Raw genomic sequence first — 26854 nt, forward strand, 5'->3', positions numbered from 1 at the left:
GGTGGAACTCCGTTCCACCTGGTCCCCCCCCCACTTTAAACCCTGGGTATGATTAACTGGTTTTCTGTGAAAAAATTTTTTACCAGTAGTGTGTGTGTGTGTGTGTACATGTCATAGGAAATATAGATTGTAAGCTCCACTGGGACAGGGGCTGATGAGAGACTACATTTTCTCTGTAAAGTGCTTAAAAAATATGCGCGCGCTATGTAAATAACTTATAAGAAATATACACATACATAAATATGTTTATAATTTATAGTAGCTGCACCCAACATTGCCTGGCTATATTTCTTGTGATTCCTCACCTGGTGTCCGGACTCCATGTCGACACCGATTGGTCGACACACCTTAGATTGACACACACAAAATAGGTCGACTCGGACAAAAGGTCGACATGGAAAAAGGTCAACATGCGTTATTCACATTTTTTTCCATTTTATTAACTTTTTCATACTTTACGATCTACGTGGACTACGATTGGGAATAGTAAACTGTGCCGAACGCAGCAAGGCACCTTACCCGAAGCATGGCGAACCATGCGAGGGGACACGGTGCACTAATTGGGGTTCCCGGTCACATTATGAAGAACACAACACCCAAAAAAAACAAAAACATACCCATGTCGACCTTTTTTCCATGTCGACCTTTTGTCAGTGTCAACCTAAGTAGTGTCATCCTTGAGTCCCAGATCCCCTCACCTTCTGATTGGCTGGATAGATGCAGTGGTTGTGTGTTGTTTTTCTTATGGTGGTTCGGCAATTTATAAATTGCTTGGCATCATCGCCCTTTTGAGAATATCCAAATAGCTTAGTACAAAATTAAATGGTTTAGAGTTCAAAACCAGTGTGTGGTGGTTTCAACCATGCAGCAAAACTGCTGTGTAGTAACTATGGAGAGAACTACTGTATTTACTTAGGGTAATTGGGGTAATTCAGGCCAAGACAATACAAAGTCCGCTTCTCATGACCCCTACAGATTTACTGCTGACATTTTACTTGTGGATCTCTGGAAGTGAACATAAAATGTGTCTCCTATATGAAGTGTCCTTTAAAATATTTAGATTTTTGCACCTGTGTGCTTGGATGGCTCATCCAGCACAAATCAAGATGTATTCATACTCTCAGCTGGAAGGACATATCATCGCAATCTAGATGTGCAAGATAAGGGAAGGGTAGGAATGCAAAGTTAAATGGTTAATGTAGCAGCCCAATCCGGTAACCAGGTCCTTCCCAATCAGGACATCATGTGAATAACAAAGGAAGTGGAGGTGTTGCTGTTGAACGACATTTCCTTGGTTCGTCTCTTCCAAATGTTAGGAGATATGTCCAACCTCCTACCTCTTTGGTTCCTCTTTTTCAGAATCAGATTTCAGTAATCTTTTGCTTCAAAATAAAATAATTATTTTTGAGCTTCTCCATAAAACTAGGCACATTACATATGTATTGTGGCAAAGATGTACGCAGCTACATGTGTACTTGAGGCTCAGAAATGTTTAGCACCTTGTGGTAAACCCATACCTCCCAACATGACCCTCTCCATGAGGGACAGAATGCTCTGCTCCTGGACTTCTCTCTTAATTTATGATTGCCATCACCTGTGGTGAAACACTTTTCTTATCCATTACCTGTTCAACACAGGTGCCGGCAATCATACATTAAGAGAAAGTCCCGAAGCAGAGCATTGTGTCCCTCCTGGAGAGGGTCATGTTGGGAGGTATGGGTAAACCCTCTGTATTTGCTTTTGTGAAGTCTTCTCTTTATGTTCTTTACTTGGCTGAATGTTATGAAGGGGTTTTTCTTTTCAATGAAAAGGAACACTCAGTCATCTCCCATTCCTGCAGACGTCCAGGCCTTTTTGTGTTGCCAAGCTCACCAGTGTGTTTTTTTTTTTCTCAAAATGTACCAAACTGTTGATATGGCCACTCCTAAGGAACTTGTTGTCTGTATAATTTTTTTTTTTAATTTTTTTTTGCAGACTAAGGATGTTCTGTTTCACTTGCATGTTGGGGGTTCAATGCAACAGCTTACAAATGCAAACTATTATTATTATTTTCATTTATTTACATGGTGCCACAGTGGTCTGCGGCTCTTAACAAAGGGGGTTATTCAGAGTGGTTAGCAAACCAAAAAAGTTAGCAATTGGGCAAAATCATGTTGCACTGCAGGGGTGGCAGATGTAACATGCCGAAAGATTCAGATTTGGGTCGGAGGAGGTTACAGTAGTCCAATCTGGAGATGACCAGTGAGTGAATGAGGGTCTTAGTAAGAAACGGGTCTGATCCTGGAAATATTTTTGAGTTGGAAACAGCAGGATTGCGAAAGGTACTGAATGTGTAGTTTGAAGGAGTAGAAGGAGTCAAGAATAAAACTCCAAGACAGCGCACTTTTGTACTAGAGGAGATGCTTGTGCCATCAATAGATAATGAAATTGTGGGAGAGAGGGAAGATGATCAGCTCAGTTTAGGTGCATACACACTGGGCGTTTTTGCCCAGTGTGTATGCTGAGCGATGATGTGAAAATCGCTGGCCGGAAAATCGCACAGTGCATACACACTGAGTGATTTTCACCTGGCCCAGCAATTTTCACGGGGGTGAACCACTTTCCACAGTAGGAGACTGTGGTAAAACAGGCTGACGGACGGCGCTCATCACCCAGCCATACACACTAGGGGATTTTGAGCTCACAGTAGCTCAAAATGCCAGAAATGAACTACTTTGAGCTCAAAATCGCCTAGTGTGTATGCACCTTTAGACATGCTAATTATAAGAAAACGTTGGGATGTCCAGAAAGAGATAGCAGAGAAGGCAGTTGGCGATACGAGGGGGGAGAGGTCAGGAGAAAAAAGGATGAGGGCCATGACTTCATCTTCAGATGCAGGGGAAAAAGAAATCAGATCTGGTAAGATGGATGTGGAGGATTAGACTGGTCATGGAGGGGGCAAGGTGCTGAGGGTCTGGTAGGATGTGACGTCCTGACGTATGAAGTCAATGCCACACTTGGAATAAACTCCAGACCTTTTGCTTACTTAATTGATAGATAAATAATAAAGACATAGCCCACACCTGTCCATAATACAGCTTTTGAGTCAATTGTCCAATTACTTTTGACCTCTTGAAAAAGGGGGGGCTACAAATTAAACAGGCGTAATGCCCAAATCCTTCCTTCAATTTGGATGTGAATACTTTCAAATTCAAAACCTTATTTATTATATAGCTGTAACTTGAATATGTTTGGTAAATATCTAAAATAACAAAAATTGTATCAATGTCCAAATATATATGGACCTAACTGTATATATTTGTGTATATGTAATTCTTTACCTTATGCATATATCAGAGTTTCAAGGTAATGACAGCAGTGTTAGATAACATATACTTACCTTTTTACACCTGGTGTAATTTGTTAGTGAAGAGCTATAGTTCCTTTTACAATTCAAAAATACTTCCTTGTATGACGCTGGCCCTGGCCTTGCAGCTCGCAGCATAGTAAGGTCTGAGGGATGTTTTGACTGAATCACTTTCTTTCACTTGTAACTGTAAAAGTCTTTAAGTATAGGCAGTACGGGTTAAATTTATGTGACCGACGGTCAGGAGACTGCCGGTCACAATACAGACGCCGGGATCCCAGCATCTGAAAATCCCGATGGTCGGCATGCCAACCAACAGGGACTATTCCCACTCATGGGTGTCCACGACACCCATGAGTGGGAATATAAACTATAACGTGGCGAGCGCAGCGAGCCCGCAAGGGGCTTCATTCCGCTTGCTCCCCCGACCAGCCATCCGACAGCTGGGAACCCGCCGTCGGTATTGTGAATGGCGGTCTCCTGACCGCCCGTCACACATACCCAACGTTGCAATACAAGCATAATCATGGGGATAGTTTTTTTTGTAGTCAAGCCATGGAAATAGATTTCAATTAATTGGTGTGTTTGCTTTAATTTAATTGCTTTCTTATTCTTTTACTTATGATAAGACTATGCCAAAGCTTTAAAATCCTAAAACCATTTACGTTACTGCAACATTATTTTTTATGTTGAGTGTTAGGTGTGTTTGTTTGTTTGTTTGTTTGTTTTTTCTTCCATGTCTGGAAAAAAATAAGTCGAATGACTTGTTCTAGGAAATACAAATGAGTTTGCAACCATACCATCTTGCTGCTGTTGGCACACCCAGTGCCCTGAGAAAGTCTTAAGTCCAATAAGCAGCACCCCTGTGTCCAGGTTTGAGGGATTAGTTCATGCACTTGATGTTAAAGCTTGCCCATGATGAGCTCATGGGGGATGTCGCTAGGGCTGTCAAGCCTGTTTAAATGGTTGCTACGGACTAGGCATCAAGGGTCGATGTTGTTGCCCACAGTCACGGTCACGGAGGGAATTACACAGTGACAATGAAATTGTTATTCTACATAATCTGCTCATTGGAGAGCCACTGGGGGAAACGGGCCGGCCCCAGCATGCAGCCGGGGCTGTGATCACAGAAGCGTGCTGGCTACAAAGATCGTACAGGGCTTCGCCTTCTGATCTGGGAACTCCAGCGCACCAGACGCTAATCTGCTTTATCAGCTATTTCGCTGACACAAAGGTGTTTACTTATTTTAACATCTCCCAGGACTCTATTTCTCCTTTTGTGTGGTCTTTATCCCCCAACAAGGTTTTAGCCCAGATTACAGATAGTGCCTCAGATCTGTGACACTGGATCAAGGGAGCAGAGAGTGACAAAATAATGGAGTCCCAGCACATGAATCTGATGTCAGATTCCATTCTCTTGACTTAATGTATATCGTGTGTAACTTACTTAAAGAGCAGGTGCTTTTCCTCCATTGTGCCGCATACAAGGGGAGCAGTTAAATTATTGCGCAAAGTAGAAGATTATGATATGTAGTTATTTGGTTTCATTTTCCCCTCAGCAGCTCAGCCTCGTAGTAAAAGAGGTCATTTAGAATGCTGTTCCCAGGGATTACCAAGCAATGATTAGTTTTCTGCGGTAACTATGCAATGCTAATAATAGGCAGATGAGATTACCCATCTGATACATTCCAGCATATTGTAATGAATGTTAACTCACTCATAAATAATGCCCTTCACAAGTACGATTTGTAAAGAACCAGTCAACTACACTTTATTCCAAAGCCTAAAAAAAAGGAATGTTCTTGCCTAGCAGAATATAGTGCTATTGCAGGGTTTGTCTTTTAGTAACATATACTGCGTTTGTACTCTATTTATAACCTGGACGCTGTTAAAAATGTAATGCAAAAAGAGTTCTGCAAATAGCACAACCTTTTATGCTAATATGTATTATTAGTGGGGAGTGGGTGGCGCTTACTATCTCTCTGTATCGCTGCATATTGCAGGGAAACGTAATGAAGCGTTCTTGCTATTTACCGGCTGGCGCTGTGAGCGAAGGTAAGAAGCCACTTAGGTGACGCTGGTGTCCTTTCTGTGATAGCAAAGTTAGTAATTTCCTTGTTACTGCTACATACATGTACGGCTAACATCATTCTTGCCAAGTCAGGGATACTACAAAACCTGTCTGGTATCGGATGTATCCCATACTAAAGGTAACGCCATCCCGAGATATAATAGTGTAACATTGTCGGAAAAAGCTTTTGCTTTTCGCCATGTGATAACACACAATCCCGATAAAACGTCTATGGAAACAACAGCAAGTGCCAGTAAATAGGAGAAATCTAATGGCTTGGTAAGACCCGTATTACATAGAGTGGGGCCATAGATGTAGATCTCACTGGGAGTCTACTTTACATAAACTAACCTTTCCACTATATGGACTTAATTTTAGGCTGTACTTTAATTTTAGGTTACTTAATTTGCAATATGCAAAATTTTAACTACATCAAAGAAAAAAATATTGTTAGCTCTTTTGTTATCATCCCAACGTCCGTTATCTTCTGTAGCGCATGTCTTCTGGGATTAATAGTATATTATTGCATCCCAAGCCTGGAACTTTAATTGCCAAATGTCCCTAATTTCTAGGACCAGGTCTAGGTTTAGTCGCTATTTTTAAATATTGGCCCGACTGCACAGTGCAGATACTCTTATTTTCCATATGGATTGCAATGGTCTCTCTATAAGTCAGTTTTTAATAAAATTGCACACTTCAAATGCAACGTCTAAAAAACAAAAAGAATTACCAATTTCAGTAAACATGAAGTTTTGGAAATTTTAGTGTCCCAAGATTCTACAAAATGTCATGCAAGTTAATTTAAATTGTCAATTTTGAATAAAGTAGGAAGGAGAGAGAGATGTGGTACAACAGCTGGAAAGCCACATGTTGCTTAAGCCTGTCCTGATGTTTCCAGTTAACTCTTTTCACTGAAAGAGATTGTGGCAGAAAGATCACTGGACATAGAAGACATTATTTGTTTCAGGAGAAGGCTATTGCAAGGATAAAAAAATTTTAAATGTTAAATAGTACAACTGTTATTCAACTGTCATTTGGGTACCTGTGTCATGAAATTATTTCAAATAAGCTCATAGAAAAGAGTTAGCAACATCCTAACTTAGTTGCTCTCAACCTCAAGTATTCCCAACATGTCATGTTTTGAGTATTTCTATCTGTGGAAGCAGGTGGACTAATAACCCAGCACAATAGATTAGCTAACCTGTGCAAGGACAGATCTAGACTTTTCTTCTAGAGAGCGGTCTAAACGGTTAAATATGGGAGATACTGCACTTTATGGCGGCCCAAACTCGCTGAAAAGTGCTTGCTGCCCAATAGGGTAGTGAGCAATATTGTGCGAATTCAGGCAGAATCAAGGGTGCAAGATCAGGTGCTGTTGCCGGTGCTTAAATGCCATGGCAACGGCACTTCACACACTTTGCAGCTAATTGAATTGACCCCCTAGATTTATCCTGACTCCTGCCACTCTACTATTACTACTCCCACTTTAGTCTTGTTCCCTCCACCATCATCGAATTTATAAGGCTGCTGGAACCTCTGAAACTGCCTACAAATCCCCAAACTGTCACAATCCTGCTTTTGAGTCACCACCCTTCCCCTGCTACCTCCCACAAATGCTTTATGACTGTTAACCACACTGCATCTAATTCCACACTCTGACCACCATTGATAATTAAACTTGGTGCACGTTCAGTATAAAAAAAATCTCTTAAATGCACAAACATCAACAAACCTCTGAATCAGACCTTTATGGTGGCACTGGTCTTACAGCTGTAGTGCTGCCACATAAGGAACAATTTTATTCACAACTGTAAAATGAATGCAGAACATGGGTGTGAGGCGGAGAAATTGCAACATCTATAAGTGTTGCTTTGTTCTTGCATTGTGTCACAACTGAGGGCCTGAGCTGACGGGAGGCAGCCTCAGTTGTAGGGGCTGAGATGTAACGGAACCTGGGAGGTTGTATCAGACCCCTAGACATGTAAGTAACATGTAGAATAACTGCCCGAAGGCGTGACCACGACAACCAGGATAAAAGTCAATGATGTTTATTATGACAAACTCCGTAACACAGCAGCAGTAAAAGGAAACATAAAAGTCAACAGAGGAGAAATACAATTCCTGGGTACTACAGGGTGGCAAGAGCCACAGGCACTGGTAGAGTGAGACAGTTCTAATAATCTTCTAGTTGGAAAGTCCTTACCAGGCCTGACTGTAGCAATGGAGAGAACCCAGGATCGTACCAGCTGATGTTCCAGGAAAGGCTGGGCTGCTGAAGGTAAAACGGCTGCTGTGGATACTGGCTGGAACCAGACTGTTGTTGGTACGGAGTGGATACTGGCTGGAACCAGTTAAATAATAAACGAACTTGAGAGCGATGAAATAATAATGAAGTTTGGAGTTTGAGAGCGGTGAAATAATAATACCGGTGGAGAGTGGTAAACTGCAGAAAGGACACCGGCCCTTTAAGAGAAGCTGTACACTGCTGGAAGCTGGGCTGGAAGCAGGTGATTGTTGTAGCTGGAAACAGGTGAGTCCAGAATGGATCGGAGAGTCAGGCTACACCGCAGATGGAATGCTGGTGCGGGTCTCTATAGCAGAAGTCTGGGGACAGGAGCTGGAACCTGGAAGACAACCACAGGAGAGAGACAAACTGGAACTAGGTTAGACAACCAAAGCACTGACGCCTTCCTTGCTCAGGCACAGCATACTTATACCTGCAGCAAGGAAGGGGTTGGCTAGGCAATTATGCAAATCAACAATACAGACAGCAGATTGGTGGAAATAATCAGATGACAAAATCCAAGATGGCTGCGCCCATGCAGACACTTGGAGGGAAGTTTGGTTTGTAATCCATGTGAGAATTGAAACAGTAATGGCGACGCCGGCCACAGGAGACGCCAGACTGACAAGCGCACATATAACCACGCGGGCACAGCGGAGGCCGCGGCTGATGAAATCACCACTCTGACATTCTGCATGTGGAAACTCAGGAACAGCGGGATCCGGTCCTGGAACGCTGAGCCAGCCTTAAGAGGCATCTGAAGGGTAAGTAATGGCGTCCAGATACCCGGATCGTGACAGCACCCCCCCCCCTTTAGGAGTGGCCCCAGGACACTTCTTAGGCTTTAAAGGAAACTTTGCGTGGAAATTTCGGACCAAGGCAGGAGCATGGACGTCTGAGGCATTGGTCCAAGAGCGTTCTTCAGGACCATAGCCCTTCCGGTCAATGAGGTATTGTAACTGACCATAACGGAAACGTGAGTCCAAAATCTTGGCCACCTCGTACTCGACTCCCCGTTGAGTCTGAACTTTGGGAGCTGGAGGAAGTGCGGAATGAAACCGATTCAGGATCAGCGGTTTCAACAAAGAAACATGAAATGTCCTGGGTATTTTCAAGAAGGATGGTAACTGTAACCTGTAGGCAACAGGATTGATGACTTGTTCAATCTTGAAGGGTCCGATGTAGCGAGGTGCAAATTTCATGCTGGGAACTCTCAACCTCAAATTCTTCGTGGACAGCCACACACGATCACCCACCTTGAGAGCAGGAACCGCTCTACGCTTCCTATCGGCAAACTTCTTATACCTGAATGAGGCTTTAAGCAGGGCTGCGCTGACGTTCCTCCAGTTATTTGAAAACTGACGCAAGGTGACATCCACTGCTGGAACAGAAGTTGTGGGAAGCGGTTGGAATTCTGGGACTTTAGGGTGGAATCCATAATTAATGAAGAATGGTGTAGAAGAAGATGAGGAATGGTATTGATTGTTGTGGCTGAACTCGGCCCAAGGAAGGAGTTGAACCCAGTCATCTTGAGAGGAAGACACATATATACGGAGGAAGGCCTCCAAGTCCTGATTCACCCTCTCGGTTTGACCATTGGTCTGAGGATGGTAAGCCGTGGAAAACTTTAACTTGACTTGGAAGGCTTGACACAAACTTCGCCAAAATTTGGCTACAAATTGTACTCCACGATCCGAGATGATCTCTTCAGGAAGACCGTGAAGTCGGAAGATCTCTTGTATAAACACTTGAGCCAACTTGGAAGCTGACGGAAGACCGGTGAGAGGGATGAAATGTGCCATCTTGGTGAACCGGTCAACTACCACCCAGATGGTATTAAACTTGTTGCAGATAGGTAGATCGGAAACAAAGTCCATCGACAAATGGGTCCAAGGTCGACGGGGAACAGATAATGGAACCAGTTGCCCCGCAGGCGACTGGCGGGAGACTTTGTGTTGGGCACACTTTGGGCAGGAGGCAATAAATTCCATAACGTCCTTCTTCAGAGTTGGCCACCAGTAGGACCTAGAAATAATTTCAAGGGTTTTCTGAATGCCTGTATGTCCAGCAAAACGGGAAGCATGGGCCCAATGCATGAGCTTCTTCCTTAGAACTGGCTTAACAAAACTTTTCCCTGGTGGAGGTGTAGAGTCCATCCCTACCGTGGAGAATGCCAACGGATTAATAATAGGATGCTTGTCTGCAGACTCGGACTCATTTTCTTGCTCCCATGAGCGGGAAAGGGCATCGGCCTTACGATTCTGAGAACCCGGACAGAACTGGAGTTTAAAGTCAAACCTAGAGAAGAAAAGTGCCCATCTGGCCTGACGAGGATTCAGACATTGTGCGCTTTTGAGATATAAAAGATTTTTGTGGTCGGTAAGTATGGTGATTGAGTGGGAAGCTCCCTCCAACAGGTATCTCCACTCCTCCAGAGCGAGCTTGATGGCTAGCAACTCCTGATCGCCAATGGCATAGTTGCGCTCAGCTGGGGAGAACTTCCGGGAGAAGAAACTGCAAGGATGTAGATGTCCATCTTTGGCCCTCTGGGATAACACTGCTCCTACTCCAACGGAGGAGGCATCTACCTCTAAGATAAAAGGAGAGTCGGTGTCGGGCTGTTTCAGAACTGGTGCAGAGATGAACCGTTGCTTCAGAAGGTGAAAGGCCTGTGTAGCTTCCTCGGACCACTTGGACGGATTAGCACCTTTCTTGGTTAATGCAGTGATAGGCGCCACGATGGTGGAAAAGTCTCGTATAAATTTTCTATAATAATTGGCGAACCCTAAGAACCTCTGGACCCCTTTGAGGCTTAAGGGTATAGGCCAATTCTGGATTGCTTGGAGTTTCTCAGGATCCATCTCTAGTCCGGAACCGGACACAATGTAACCTAGAAACGGAATGGTTTTAACTTCAAACACACACTTCTCCAATTTACAATAGAGGTGATTGACACGGAGACGGGAAAGAACCTCTTTTACCCAGAAACGATGATCTTCGAGATTATTAGCAAAGATGAGGATGTCGTCTAGATAAACCACGACATGGCGGTACAAGATGTCCCTGAAAATCTCATTCACGAAGTGCTGGAAGACTGCTGGAGCGTTGCTCAATCCGAAGGGCATGACGAGGTACTCATAATGTCCGTCACGGGTGTTAAAGGCGGTCTTCCACTCGTCACCCTCACGGATTCGGATGAGATTGTAGGCACCCCTCAAGTCCAGCTTTGTGAAAATAGTTGCACCACTAACTCTATCAAAGAGCTCGGTAATCAGGGGTAAAGGGTATCGGTTCTTGACGGTAATGTCGTTCAGACCTCTGTAGTCGATGCACGGACGCAGACCACCGTCTTTCTTCTTAACGAAGAAGAAGCCTGCGCCGGCTGGAGAAGAAGATGGTCGGATGAAACCCTTCGCCAGGTTCTCTTTGATGTACTCTTCCATGGAGTGTGTCTCAGTCAGAGACAACGGATAAGTTCGGCCTCGCGGTGGAACCTTCCCTGGAATGAGGTCGATTGGGCAGTCCCATTCTCTATGAGGAGGAAGGATATCAGCAGAGGCTTTACTGAACACGTCCGTGAAGTCTTGATATGGAGGAGGCGGAACATCAGATGACCTGGGGAAGGAAGAACAAACAGGAAGAACTTTGGCTAAACAAGTCTCAGCACAGGAGGGACCCCATGCCAGTATTTGCGTAGTCGTCCAGTCAATTGATGGGTTGTGGAGACGGAGCCATGGAAGGCCTAAAACCACTGGATGTGTGGCTCTTGGAATCACTAAAAAAGAAATATACTCAGAATGAAGAACTCCCACTCTCAGACGAACTGGAAGAGTCCTTAAAGAAATGACTGCGTCAAAAATCTTGCTGCCATCCACGGCAGTCAAAGAGATGGACAAGGACAGTCTCTCGGTGGGTAGGGACCACCGTTTAACATAAGCTTCGGTTATGAAATTCCCAGCTGCTCCGGAATCAAGGAGGGCAATGACGTTCCTGTAACGTTGAGCAATTTGGAGCGACACTGGGCGGTTACAGTCATGAGGAGATGGAGAGGCGATCATTACTCCTAGCCGGCCCTCTCCTTGGCGAGCTAGGATCTGGAGTTTCCCGGACGTTTGGGACAGGCATTGATAGTGTGCGACGGAGCTGCACAGTAGAGACAGAGAGACTCAGAGAGACGTCTTCGGCGCTCAGCGGGAGATAGACGGGAACGACTAATTTGCATAGGCTCATCCTTGGATGGAGATGGTTGACGAGGAGGAGGAGCAGAAGATTTAGGAGTAGATGATCTTCCTCGCTCGGTTGCTCTCTCTCTGAAACGTAGATCACCCTTCGTGCAAAGAGAAATTAGCTCATCCAACTTAGAGGGCAAGTCTCTGGTAGCTAACTCATGCTTGATGCGTTCTGATAAGCCATGCCAGAATGCAGCATACAGGGCCTCGTCGTTCCATGCCAGTTCGGATGCCAGGATTTTAAACTGTATAAGATACTGTCCCACAGTACGTGTTCCCTGGCGTAAACGGAGAATCTCAGATGAAGCAGATGTTATCCGGCCTGGCTCGTCGAAGATGCGCCTGAATGTAGCTACAAAGTCAGTATAGGAGGATAGCAGGGGATCAGACTTCTCCCATAAAGGTGATGCCCAGGCAAGGGCTGAGCCACTGAGAAGGGAGATGATATAGGCAATTTTGGTACGGTCACTGAAGAAATTGCCAGGTAGAAGCTCAAAGTGGATTTCACATTGATTGAGAAATCCCCTGCAGAACCTTGGAGATCCATCAAATTTTGCTGGCGTTGGAAGATGAAGATGTGGACTGGAAATGGGTAAGGTGGGTGGGGTTACAGCTGGTGTTACTGTAGTGGACGCACCGGACGTGCCAGGTCCACGGAGGGTCGTTTGAATCCCATCCAGCCGTGTAGAGAGATCCTGGAGACAGCGGATGATGTGGCCCTGTGCAGCCTCCTGATGTTCAAGTCGGGCTGCCAGTTCTTGCATCGGCCTGGCCGCTTGATCCTGGTCTCCGGCTGGATTCATTAGGTCAGTGCTTACTGTCACAACTGAGGGCCTGAGCTGACGGGAGGCAGCCTCAGTTGTAGGGGCTGAGATGTAACGGAACCTGGGAGGTTGTATCAGACCCCTAGACATGTAAGTAACATGTAGAATAACTGCCCGAAGGCGTGACCACGACAACCAGGATAAAAGTCAATGATGTTTATTATGACAAACTCCGTAACACAGCAGCAGTAAAAGGAAACATAAAAGTCAACAGAGGATAAATACAATTCCTGGGTACTACAGGGTGGCAAGAGCCACAGGCACTGGTAGAGTGAGACAGTTCTAATAATCTTCTAGTTGGAAAGTCCTTACCAGGCCTGACTGTAGCAATGGAGAGAACCCAGGATCGTACCAGCTGATGTTCCAGGAAAGGCTGGGCTGCTGAAGGTAAAACGGCTGCTGTGGATACTGGCTGGAACCAGACTGTTGTTGGTACGGAGTGGATACTGGCTGGAACCAGTTAAATAATAAACGAACTTGAGAGCGATGAAATAATAATGAAGTTTGGAGTTTGAGAGCGGTGAAATAATAATACCGGTGGAGAGTGGTAAACTGCAGAAAGGACACCGGCCCTTTAAGAGAAGCTGTACACTGCTGGAAGCTGGGCTGGAAGCAGGTGATTGTTGTAGCTGGAAACAGGTGAGTCCAGAATGGATCGGAGAGTCAGGCTACACCGCAGATGGAATGCTGGTGCGGGTCTCTATAGCAGAAGTCTGGAGACAGGAGCTGGAACCTGGAAGACAACCACAGGAGAGAGACAAACTGGAACTAGGTTAGACAACCAAAGCACTGACGCCTTCCTTGCTCAGGCACAGCATACTTATACCTGCAGCAAGGAAGGGGTTGGCTAGGCAATTATGCAAATCAACAATACAGACAGCAGATTGGTGGAAATAATCAGATGACAAAATCCAAGATGGCTGCGCCCATGCAGACACTTGGAGGGAAGTTTGGTTTGTAATCCATGTGAGAATTGAAACAGTAATGGCGACGCCGGCCACAGGAGACAGGAGACGCCAGACTGACAAGCGCACATATAACCACGCGGGCACAGCGGAGGCCGCGGCTGATGAAATCACCACTCTGACATTCTGCATGTGGAAACTCAGGAACAGAGGCATCTGAAGGGTAAGTAATGGCGTCCAGATACCCGGATCGTGACACATTGTTCTCTAATTGAAGACCTGGCTCAGGTCTAACTCTATATGCTGAATTCTATAGAGGCATTAGTATTAGTAGCTCTAAATTATAACCTGACACATGTATGAAATGGCTTATACGGTTTTGATTTTTTTGTTTTACATTTTTGACTTAATTTTGCAGTACCACCTATTAATATATAAGCAGCTTACATTTGCTGCCTCTGGGTTGGTTTCAGCCTCCAGGTCATATATGTGGGCTACATACCTGAACAATGCACCTTCCGATCAGGCTCTTCCTCTCTTCCCGCTGTCTCTGCAGCAGCGCTTGGGATTCTTAGGACACTGTGCTGTGCTGTCCACAGTCTGCTCCACCCTAGCAAAACTTGACAGACACAGAACAGCAGTGAGGGAGAGAATCAGGAAAGGGTGCAGCACCAGTGGGGGAGACACAAGACTTGATCCCCTTTACCATACAGTAGCAGATGGTCACCTGACTCACTCTTAGTGTCCATACAGGGGACAGGGTTGCTGTAGGGTCCGCCTCCAAGAGTGCCGGGAAGAGGAGCTGTGTCTGTGGAGGGTGTCGCCACTCACCATCTCCAGTTCCAGCTAAGTGTTATGGGTGGCTGTGTGACATATCTGGCTGTGTATTATGGGGGCGCTCAACATGATCACCCCCTACCTGGATTGATCCCTGTGCATGATTAAAGAAATCCAGAAAACATGTCCTGTTGGTAGTTGAAGGCTGGAGTTGAGAGCCTCTGTGCTAAAGTTAGGTTCCCTCACTAAGCCCTGTTCCATATCCCAAATAGATGCCAAGCATTGTATAATGTATGGAATCTAGAAAAACTTTTTGACTTTGTCTAGACTATAATGTTTCATTTATTTCTCATTGATGCACAGTGGTGATAATAAGTAACATAAAGCCAGACTCATATACTTAACCATACGTTACTATGCTGAAAGGGTCCTCTTTCTTCACTAGACAACTTGTGGCATTGTAGTCATTTCACCAGGCCAGGACATCTTGGCTTATGTTTTCATGGTAACTCCTAGGTCCAGCACCAGCATCCCAGATTATATATCGGGTACTGCTAGTCTCAAATAATGGTTCAATTTGGATCCTTTAATCATCAAAACATGCCACTTCCAGTTTATCCACCTAAAATGAAATATATACAAATATATACATATACAAATGTGACAAGGTCAATACAAATACTAGAGGCATCCACAGGAGAATACCGAAAGTACCAAAATTAAGCATAGAGAACAGCATCCAAATTTCCCTAAAACCCACAAGGGCTGCACACTTTACCAGTGCAGTAAGCAGTATGGTTTATTATAGAAGATATAGAGACCAACATGAGGAAGGACATAGATGGGAAAACAAAGCAACACTCTACTGTCATGCACCACAAACAATGCTATGCTCTATACCCAAACATCAGTCAGAGTTTCTTCACATATCATATTATCCTAAAAACAAGGACCATTATATAGATTAAAGAGGTACTACTGGCTAGAAACTCTTATTCTTACTCCGTTTCCAGAACCGGTTTTGGCACTGTCTTCACCTATTCCAACCCTTGTTCCCATGGAATGCTATGTGTTTGCCAGTACTTGTTTTTTTCCAGAAAGTAGTAGTTCATTCCCAGGTAGTAGTAGTTCATAACATGTAGATTCCCAATATGAGCAGGGGTCTAGGTAATCACAGATGACTCATATGATGATAACACTCCAGGTCACCATCTGGTGGAGGCAGAACAGCCAGCAAACACAAGGCAACAGCAGATAGCAACTGTCCGTCACCACAGCAGGGGTTAATCTAGATACAAGGAGCGACAAATAAATGGAAATAAGCGCTGGGAAACTGGATATGAAATCTATCACAATTTTAATAAAGTGATTAAAAAATATATATATATATTACTGTTGCAACAGATAATTAAAATGAAATAATATAATTAAATTCGGGCATAGCACTGCAGAAATTTAAAAAGTCCCATATGCTCTGTATGGTATGTAAATCATTTGCCGGTACTCAAGTAAACCAGTTCATCCCCAAGAATGCTGCCACAGTCCAGGAACAATAGAAAGCGAATGGAAATGGGCCAACTGCTGTTGGAAATGACCTTACGTGGCTTAGTTCAAGATGCTACTTGGTCCAATTGGTTGCTCAGGTCCAATGGTGCAAATATCCAATTCGCTGATGGAAGAGTTCCTATATCCGACTTCTAGGCTTTTATATGGGGATGAAGAATCAGAGTCCAGCTAATCCACCGACGCGTTTCGCTGTTTCACACAGCTTTTTCAAAGTTAATCTAGATACAAGGAGACAGGATGAGTATAGTAAGAGAACACAAGCATTAGTTGATGCAATCAGTTGAACTAAATCAGAGTTGAGGTACCCAGGTACGATTGTGCAGGCAGTATACAATTAGCAGAGTTGTGGTACACAGGCATACACCATACAATTAGCAGAGATCAAGGAGTTAGAGCATGACCGCAAACTAGATAGTCACGGAATAGCGTGTGTGGAATGCTATAGGTGCCCATGATCCTCCACTGAATCTGTTGTTAAAGCAACAAACACTATTATAAATTATTCACTAACAGTTGAGAAATTCTTAGTCAGAATGTTTGACTTCACTTGTAATAGCCACCTTTACAATAAAACTGTTTATACTTATCGGTACTTAGATGCTGCCAGGACTCAGTAAGAATTTATCTAAGATTAGGTTGTTTTTTTTTAATAAGTATAACCAGACACCAAATGGGGCCATCACCATATAATGACTGCTATATAATTCAAGGTAACCAATGGAGATGATACACAACCAAAGCCAAAGCATCAGCAATGAGTCTTCACTGTCTATTTATTCCAGTTGGATTCAATGAGATGCAAATTGCGTAACATTGTGTGATTAGCATAATGTACAGCCATACAGCTGCAGTTCTACTCAGAGCGTCGGGGTCACTAGACAACCAGATGGGATTACTTGCAAACAAGCCGCCGCTTCTAATAAATACCAATCAGCATGCAACATAAGAGTAGCCCCAAGAGGAATGGAGAGTATATAAAACATGTTACACAGTGTCCAAGGTGCATGGCTATGTAATGAGGTAACTGCTGCACCCAATAAGTGAATAACCACAGTCAGCCCAACTGTTCTGTTTCTATTTATTAAAAAATAAATACCAAATATAATCATATAGTCTTATGGGAGAAAGAGAACTATACCAATAAAATTGTTATTATTAATCAGTTATTAATCAAGATAGGACAAATAATGTGAGGTGGTTCACAGTAAAAAACAAGATAAGAAAGTCCATCTTCTATTAGCGCAAGTTACCAGGAGAGACGAAGAGAAACTGCAGTCTCAGAAAATAAGAGAGAACAAGAAGGAAAAACAGAGAGATAGAGAAGAGAAAATAAAAACAGTTCACAAGGAATTAAAAGCAAAATAAAAAGTGAGATACCAATAGAGACTCTACCACCCAAACTACAAGGGCATCACTATTACCCATGAGCAACTAATAAAAAGAAATGACTTTTTAAGAAAATTTACAAGGTAAGAGGCTTAAGAACGTGATTTCTTGAACCAAGAAGACAGTATGATTGCGATTAACCCAGCATACAGAGGGGGCGAATTGTTATTATGAACTGTGTGCAAAGAATATGCATCACACCATCTATCAGACAAGACAGCTTCTCTGGAACTCAAAGACTAATTCAGAGACTTATGCAGACCCGATGGTTTATGTGCATCTCTGATGGTGTGAGATCTGCGTATGCACAGACGCCACATGCACATGCTGAACTTGATCTGCGAGATCACACGCAAAGCCCCCTAAGCTGCAGCATTATTTACATGCTGCGAGTGTTTAAGGGCATGGGCAGGGCGATGATGGAAACCGTTCCAGAAAATGGGGGCTCGTCAGACCAGTTTCTAAGATTTACCGAGGCCAGTGTCTGTGTCTTCCAATACATCTTCACTGTCCCTAGCAGTGTGAGAACACCGGCTATACTGAGAAACCTTCAGAGGCAGCAGCAGATCACAAAAGCATTCAGTGTTCATCTTTCTGCTGAAGACGCGTTCTCCTGCTGCTTTTACATATTTTTGAACAGCTATTGCACACAAAGATGCAGCAGCTGTGCTACTGAGTCCATCTCTAAAATCTGTTCCTTAGAGCAGATCCTTTTGCCAACATTCAGCAAGTACAGTAATGTCATGTCTACATAATTGCAACATAATCATACGTGGATGCATCGTAGAAGGTAGCTTGTAGGAGTCTTAGCCCTTGTAGGTGCAATGATAACAATGAACATCAGCAGTTCTGTCTAGCTACCTTTGATTGATTGCGTATTGTCCGCTCTCGGTTGATACTACTTAAATTATTTCTCATAGGTCATATTACATCAAGTTCCCCATTGCATATTTATCAATCCCATGTCTACAACTGCAGGAAATTATATTCCCATTCCTATTTTTAAAGAAGTAAACAACAGATTTAGAGGTATTTGTATTTAAATACATTTTATATTGAGAATGCGACTTTTGTGGTTATTATCAGACTACTAGTCCCTTCTATCTCTTGTGTATGTGACACTTCATCACATTAATATATTGTGTATAAATATGCAGAAGAAAGCATAAGTACTAACACTGCCAAGCCTTATACATTATTCTTACCTACTCTACTGGAACCCGCAGGAGACTCCCTATTATTAGGATAGTCCCCCGCATCTCATAAGAGGAGAACGCCTTCTTCATCCTTCATTTAATATATATATATATATATATATATTTATATATACAATAGTAACAGGCGGCACTCACAGCATTGTAGAAACTGATGAATAAACGGTCAGACTCCGTATAGATAAATCAACGTTTCAATTTCATTACAAATTGTCGTCAGGATACAAATAAGACATTAGTATTCTCACCTTATATCCCCACCGCTGTGTGCATTTCTCCCGCCCGCCGCGGCACCAGCGCTGGACGCTGTCCGATGACGTAGCGGCTAAACGCCGTCACATCCGCTCTGAGCCCCATCACCATGGAAAACATAAACACCTCCAAGTGCTGCAGTAAATTACAAGAACATACCAATAGAATCCATACTAAAAATATGTATATCAGCTGAACCAACAAGCACATATATTACTTAACAGTCACCGCACTGCTCAAACATGCACGGGAGATCATAATGTGTCAACTCTCAACAATAATAATAAAGTCAGGTGGATATATATATGGCATAGGCCTGACGAAGGTTTGTGATTAAAACCGAAACGTTGCACATCAAAATCGGGAGACTGGACCCGTTTATTTGAATTAAGTCCTCGAGTGCCGCTTCATTGTGCTTATATATATATATATATATATATAATCTATCCATGGTAGTCCTGCACTCACATCTGTATATGTTCAACCATATATCTATCTCTATGGGGGTAATTCCAAGTTGATTGCAGCAGGAAATTTTTTTAGCAGTTGGGCAAAACCATGTGCACTGCAGGAGGGGCAGATATAACATTTGCAGAGAGAGTTAGATTTGGGTGGGTTATTTTGTTTCTGTGCAGGGTAAATAATGGCTGCTTTATTATTACACTGCAAATTAGATTGCAGATTGAACACACCACACCCAAATCTAACTCTCTCTGCACATGTTATATCTGCCTCCCCTGCAGTGCACATGGTTTTGCCCAACTGCTAAAAAAATTTCCTGCTGCGATCAACTTGGAATTACCCCCTATATCTATATATACAGGTTGAGTCTCCCTTATCCAAAATGCTTGGGACCAGACGTATTTTGGATATGGGATTTTTCCGTATTTTGGAATAATTCCATACCATAGTGAGATATCATGGTGATGGGACCTAAATCTAAGCACAGAATGCATTTATGTTACATATACACCTTATACACACAGCCTGAAGGTCATTGTAGCCAATATTTTTTATAACTTTGTGCATTAAACAAAGTGTGTCTACATTCACACAATTCATTTATGTTTCATATACACCTTATACACACAGCCTGAAGGTAATTTAATACAATATTTTTAATAACTTTGTGTATTAAACAAAGTTTGTGTACATTGAGACATCAAGAAACAAAGGTTTCACTATTTCACTCTCACTCAAAAAAGTCTGTATTTCGGAATATTCCGTATTTCGGAATATATGGATATGGGATACTCAACCTGTATTTATATTTGTGGGCAGTCCGGCTCTCCCTCTTTTTGGCAAACAGAGCCCAGGTGCCCTCCGTAGCATAGAGGTATATCAAAAGATTACCAGCGGCACTCAGGGTCTTTCATAACAAAAATTGTATTGAACAAGTCACAATAATCCGAGGTTTCGAGGCATACAGCCCCTTTTTCAAAAGTTGGATCTTTGTGACTTGTTCAATACAATTTTTGTTATCAAAGACCCTTAGTGTCACTGTTAATCTTTTGATTTTATATATATATATATATATATATATATATGCGTTGTTGAAGTAGATGATGGAGAGCAAATATGGTTTTGATTTTTGTATACTCACAGTAGTACAAGCGGCCCTCTTATATGCTTAAGCAGAAATTATTGTTTTTCAGTGCTAAGGTACATTTATGGATTTAAAATAAACAATGGTCTAATTCTTCTTGGGGAGCCCAAGTGTCAGCAGGTTGTAGTGTGAATTGAAGCAGATACTCGTGTTAACATGCAACAGAACTGCAGAAGAACACAAAGTTGGATGGCTGCCTCTGACACCTGCTTCAGGGACCAGACTAGAGGATTGAAACTGCATTTCAGTAAGAAAAGCGTATGTTCCAAACAAGAGACATATATGCATCTGGTTTAATAAATATTATTGACCTTTGCAGTATCCAAGCAATGGAAACATATCCTCTTGTGGATGGTTGTAGTCTTCTCATACATAATAATTTATGACCCATAGTAATATTGCCATTAGCTTTTAATGAAGATTGTTCTGCTATATTTTCAAATCCGCTAACACGTTCAAAGTAAAATGGATGCAGTTACTAATATGTATCGCATCCTACACATGGCGGACAGAAAGGCACCGTTTCCTTGTCTGTGTATAGTGTGGTAGGTGTCTCGGGTGCACCGCGATCTTCTTTTACTCTTTTAGATGTAATCTTTTCTCTAAAAGGTGTAGACAACATTAGTAACGCAGCTCAGTTATGTTTTGATTCATTCATTTAAATGTTATGAAAAAGTGTTCCACATGTATACTGTAGATCAGGAGTAGGCAACTACTTGCACTCCAGCTGCAGTGGAACTATACAGCCCAGCATGCCTTGCCACAGGTTTACCGATAGGACTGAGCATGCTGGTATGTGTAGTTCCATAGCAGCCTGGAGTGCCTGGTGTGGCCTATACCTGCTGTAGATCTCTGGTCATGTATTATAGAAATGGATCCTAAGCATGGCTACAGTGTGTTCCAAGATGACCAAGAACAGTTAAAATCCATCTGGCTTTTAAGTGTTCCTGGCTGAAGATATATAGTCGCCGGTGGCTGCAAACCTAAAGAGTGCAATTATCTGGCTGATTGTACTATGGGGGCGCCGTGGAATTTAGTATGGGCTCCATCTTACTTGGCGGCAGTATACAGTATGCTAGTGAGATCGCCTTGACACTTTGGCTACTTTATTAGACATGCATACATGGTCAAGGGGTTCAGTTGTTCGTCATACCATCAGAACAGAATATTGAAGTAATGTTCTCTAACTGGCCTTGATTGGGGAATGACTGTGCCAGACAGGGGTGATTTGAGTAGCTCAGGAACTGGTGTGTGTGTGTGTGTGTGTGTGTGTGTGTGTGTGTGTGTGTGTGTGTGTGTGTGTGTGTGTGTGTGTGTGTGTGTGTGTGTGTGTGTGTGTGTGTGTGTGTGGACATGTGGACATGTGGTAGGGAATAATACAGATTGTAAGCTCCACTGGGGCAGGGACTGGTGTGACTAAAACATCCTCTGCAAAGTGCTGTGTAATATGTCTGTGGTGTATAAATAACAATAAATAGTATGGTTGTGTGTGTGTGTGTGTGTGTGTGTGTGTGTAATTGCATGTGTACGCTGTGCGAAAATTCCGCTCAGTCAGCGGACAACTGCAAAACCGTTCGCATCACACTCACCATCAAATGTATTTCCCATTCTGTGCAATGTGTGTAGTCGTAGCTCAATACTTGTTATACAAATGAGTGGTTCACAAGCGCTTGTTAGATGTAGACAGAAAAACACTTTTGTCTTCCTAGGTGTTTCCACTCGTAGGTTCTATAATGCTTAAGAAGATACTTTATTAATGATGTCCTCTTTGTCCCCTTTTATGATGTATGTGAACATTAAACTCACCCAAAATCAGTGAGATGCGTGAATATAAAGGCATCTTTTAGTTCTCCTTTAGCGGATACATCTGTACTCATAAGACAACCACACTCACCTAGTGTTAGGCAGGTACGTTCATCTAAAGGTATCTTTGTCCTGAAGTCACCAGTTTATTGGACTCCCATAATCTTCTATACATATCCTTTTAAAAACAAATACTAGGAGAGCAGGTTTTGCAGAAATGTCCCAAAGGAGGATTTATTGGTATATACACAAAAACCCAAAATACCGTCCAAAGTTAATCATAAAGATGTAAAAAAAATTTTTTATTAAAAAGCATAAAAAACAAAAAGAAAAAATTAAAACAGTAGAAAAGACACGACCATCCAATAGGATATGGTTTGCTCCACTCTATACCATGAGGTCTGGATGCATGTGTAGTGCACCACACTTTACCCAAAAAGTAACCCAATGCGATCTTGGTATATAAATACAGTAGATGGATGGAACAAAACCAGGGGGTCTTGTATCACCACCAACGCGTTTCGGAATATTCTTCCTTCCTCAGGGTGTAGTAGTGAGTAAACCATGTCTGCTATTTAAACTTTAGAGTTGTGGTCACATGACCTTACTGTTTACACGGAATTACCTCCCAATTTCAGTGTTATTTTTACACATATCATATATCCTGTTAACATTCCATACTTCTTAACAAAATAAATACATGTTCTGATTTAATAAATACGATAACACCTTTAAAAGTCTTTTAAAACTTCATGTTTTGTTTAAATTGGTTATCCTGAAGTGCTGGAATGGATTTCCGGTAATGTCATCATAATGTTCCCAAACATATATTCGTCAGTAGGTTTTTCTAGTCCATATGTCCTTATTTTTATTCTAACCATTTTCTTCCCATAATCCTTCAGGCTTTCCTCATGGATCTCTGGGTAGGTTTACTATTTGTTGTCTAGGATACAGCACATCCACCTAGAATGCTTTCTGTGGTCACGATATCCTGTTCTCGATCACCGGAAGTAGCGGTCCGTCACTTCCGGTATCTGGAGCGCAAGCAGGGAAGTCCCGGAGTCCTCAGTGGAACGCAAATGCCACTTTCCTGATTTAGCGTCACCGTTTTCTCCCACATACAAAAATATGAAAAAGCAGTCATCAGCAAGCATGTTATGAACCAAAAAGAATGTCAGAATTACTCGGCAATAATCCCTACCCCACATGCTTGCTGCCTAGGTGTCATTCTTGACTCTGAACTTTCCTTTGTTCCCCACATTCAATCTTTCTCAAGATTATGTTACATACATCTAATAAACATATCCAAAATACGACCATATCTTACACAAGACACAGCAAAAACTCTAATGCATGCTCTTATTATCTCCCGCATTGATTATTGTAATAGTCTCCTGACCGGTCTTCCCAAACATAGGCTCTCACCACTACAATCCATTTTGAATGCAGCTGCGGAGCTAATCTTCCTCGCTAGACGTTCATCGTCTGCAGATCTGCTCTGTCAGTCCCTCCATTGGTTACCAGTATTCTACCGTTTTAAATATAAAATACTTTTACTTACATACAAGGCTATTAACCAAACTGCACCAACATACATCTCTTCACTCATCTCAAAATATCTTCCTACCTGACCTCTCCGCTCTGCACAAGATCTACGTCTCTCATCCACACACATTACTTGTTCACACTCAAAATTACAGGACTTTATCCGGGCTTCACCCACTCTGTGGAATGCCCTCCCATGCACAATAAGACTCGCCCCTAGTCTCCAAACCTTTTAACGTTCCCTGAAATCTCACCTCTTCAGACAAGCCTATCAAATTCCAGACCCACCCACATAACCTTCAGTGCTTCCCTATCTAATTACATTTTCCCTATAGATTGTAAGCTTGCGAGCAGGACCTTCCTACCTCTATGTCTGTCTGTTTTTACCCAGTTTTGTTCTATTATTGTTGTTCTAATTGTAAAGCGCAGCGGAATATGCTGCGCTATATAAGAAACTGTTAATAAATAAATAAGAAGAAGAATTAGCATTCTGAATTGGGCCCACAATTTTGTTTGTAATTTGTTTAAAACAATACTGTATTATTTTAGTGCCCACCTTACCATCCCTTTTTTTAATAAATGTTCCAATATGTTATTATAGGTAAGATCCCAAAATAAAATAGTAACCTCATGTAGAAATAATTAGGTGACAATAATGTCTCTATGTCTCTGCAGTGGCCAGCTGATGAACTGCCTTGGAACTGAGTTCAAAAGAGGTGCAGGAGTTTTGGACGTCCACTATGAAACGCCATTCACGTTACTATCATGCGGCTATGATACATACATACGTTACTGGGACTTAAGAACAAGCTCCAGGTATAGTGCATTTATGTTTTGTTATCACATAAAAAAGCCATGCATGACCAGGTTGTTACTTTCATTGCCTTTCCGTTACTTAGAATATTATCCATGTGTCTTACATGCCTTTATTGCTGTTCTTTCCCATGATCGTTTCCCACAAAACAATAACAACTCATAAAAAGTAGAGAATGGACTTATGATGTATAATATATTCCAACACCTTTGCCTGCCATCTTTGACCTGAGAGTGAAATATCCTCAATTGTACATGAGGGCACTAATCTTATACATACAGTATGTTGGAGGTTATACAGTATTTAATTGTCTTTCTCCTTTCAGTAAGTTAACAAATGTGTTCGTTTTATGTTTTCTGTAGAATTTAAGGTGAATTTATATGAATTTATGGAGTTCAGTGTCTTGATCCTTACCATGAACTTTAGAAGGTATATTGAGTAAGTGGCGGTTTTGGCTTACAGGCGGAATTGCATATCACTGATTTCCTAAAGCTGGAATAGCGCAGAGAATGCAGACTTCAGAATACAACAGAAAATCAGTGCATCATTAATGTTTTACCTATTAGAAGTATGGAAATTCCTTTATTTACTAAGCGGCGGCATTAAAAACTACAGCCATTCCCACCCAAAAATTGCAACATTTAAGAAAAAAAGCAATGTGAGTTTTCCCCCACTACTTACCAGCCCTAGACTTTAAAGCAGGGGTGGGCAATTATTTCAGCTGGGGGGCCGCTTAACACTTCCAACGAATATTCGAGGGCCACACACAAAATACTCAAAAAGAGTCCCCTTTTTACACATTACGGCAGATAGCGTCCCCTTTTTACACATTACGGCAGATAGCGTCCCCTTTTTACACATTACGGCAGACATTGTTCCCCTTTTTACACATTACAGCAGACTGCGTCCACTTTTTACACATTACGGCAGACATCATCCCCCTTTTTACACATTACAGCAGACAGTGCCCCCGTTTTTACACATTACGGCAGACATTGTCCCCCTTTTTACACATTACGGCAGACTGCGTCCACTTTTCTCTAACGTCCTAAGTGGATGCTGGGGACTCCGTCAGGACCATGGGGTTTAGCGGCTCCGCAGGAGACAGGGCACAATAATAAAAGCTTTAGGATCAGGTGGTGTGCACTGGCTCCTCCCCCTATGACCCTCCTCCAAGCCTCAGTTAGATTATTGTGCCCGGCCGAGAAGGGTGCAATCTAGGTGGCTCTCCTGAGCTGCTTAGAATAAAAGTTTAAGTTAGGTTTTTTATTTTCAGTGAGTCCTGCTGGCAACAGGCTCACTGCTACGAGGGACTTAGGGGAGAGAAGTAAACTCACCTGCGTGCAGGATGGATTTGCTTCTTAGGCTACTGGACACCATTAGCTCCAGAGGGAGTCGGAACACAGGTCTCACCCTGGGGTTCGTCCCGGAGCCGTGCCGCCGACCCCCCTTGCAGATGCCGAAGTTGAAGAGGTCCAGAGGTCCAGAAACAGGCGGCAGAAGACTTTCAGTCTTCATAAGGTAGCGCACAGCACTGCAGCTGTGCGCCATTGTTGTCAGCACACTTCATACCAGCGGTCACTGAGGGTGCAGGGCGCTGGGGGGGGCGCCCTGGGCAGCAATGTATTATACCTTTTTTATGGCTAAAATACATCACATATAGCCCTTGAGGCTATATGGATGTATTTAACCCCTGCCAGATCTCACAAACTCCGGGAGAAGAGCCCGCCGTTTTAGGGGGCGGGGCCTATTCTCCTCAGCACACTGCGCCATTTTCCTGCTCAGCTCTGCTGTGAGGAAGGCTCCCAGGCTCTCCCCTGCACTGCACTACAGAAACAGGGTTAAAACAGAGAGGGGGGGCACTTATTTGGCGATATGATTACATATGTGAAAATGCTATAAGGGAAAACACTTGTATAAGGGGTTGTCCCTGTATAATTATAGCGTTTTTGGTGTGTGCTGGCAAACTCTCCCTCTGTCTCCCCAAAGGGCTAGTGGGGTCCTGTCTTCGATAAGAGCATTCCCTGTGTGTCTGCTGTGTGTCGGTACGTGTGTGTCGACATGTAGGAGGACGATGTTGGTGAGGAGGCGGAGCAAATTGCCTGTATTGGTGATGTCACTCTCTAGGGAGTCGACACCGGAATGGATGGCTTATTTAGGAATTACGTGATAATGTCAACACGATGCAAGGTCGGTTGACGACATGAGACGGCCGGCAAACAAATTAGTACC

General features: G+C 42.9%; 1 protein-coding gene across 3 annotated transcripts in view; it reads left to right on the forward strand.

Annotated features, from left to right (window-relative positions):
- Positions 1-26854, forward strand: part of FBXW4 (F-box and WD repeat domain containing 4) — a 482200-nt gene that overhangs the window by 411349 nt on the left and 43997 nt on the right. For all 3 annotated transcript variants that reach the window (XM_063961882.1, XM_063961883.1, XM_063961884.1), the window contains one exon: positions 24484-24624. In XM_063961882.1, the coding sequence (XP_063817952.1) occupies positions 24484-24624 (141 nt within the window). The remainder of the gene's footprint in view (positions 1-24483; positions 24625-26854) is intronic.

This window comes from Pseudophryne corroboree, chromosome 3 (genome assembly GCF_028390025.1).
Source record: "Pseudophryne corroboree isolate aPseCor3 chromosome 3, aPseCor3.hap2, whole genome shotgun sequence".
Classification (NCBI taxonomy): Eukaryota; Metazoa; Chordata; class Amphibia; order Anura; family Myobatrachidae; genus Pseudophryne; species Pseudophryne corroboree.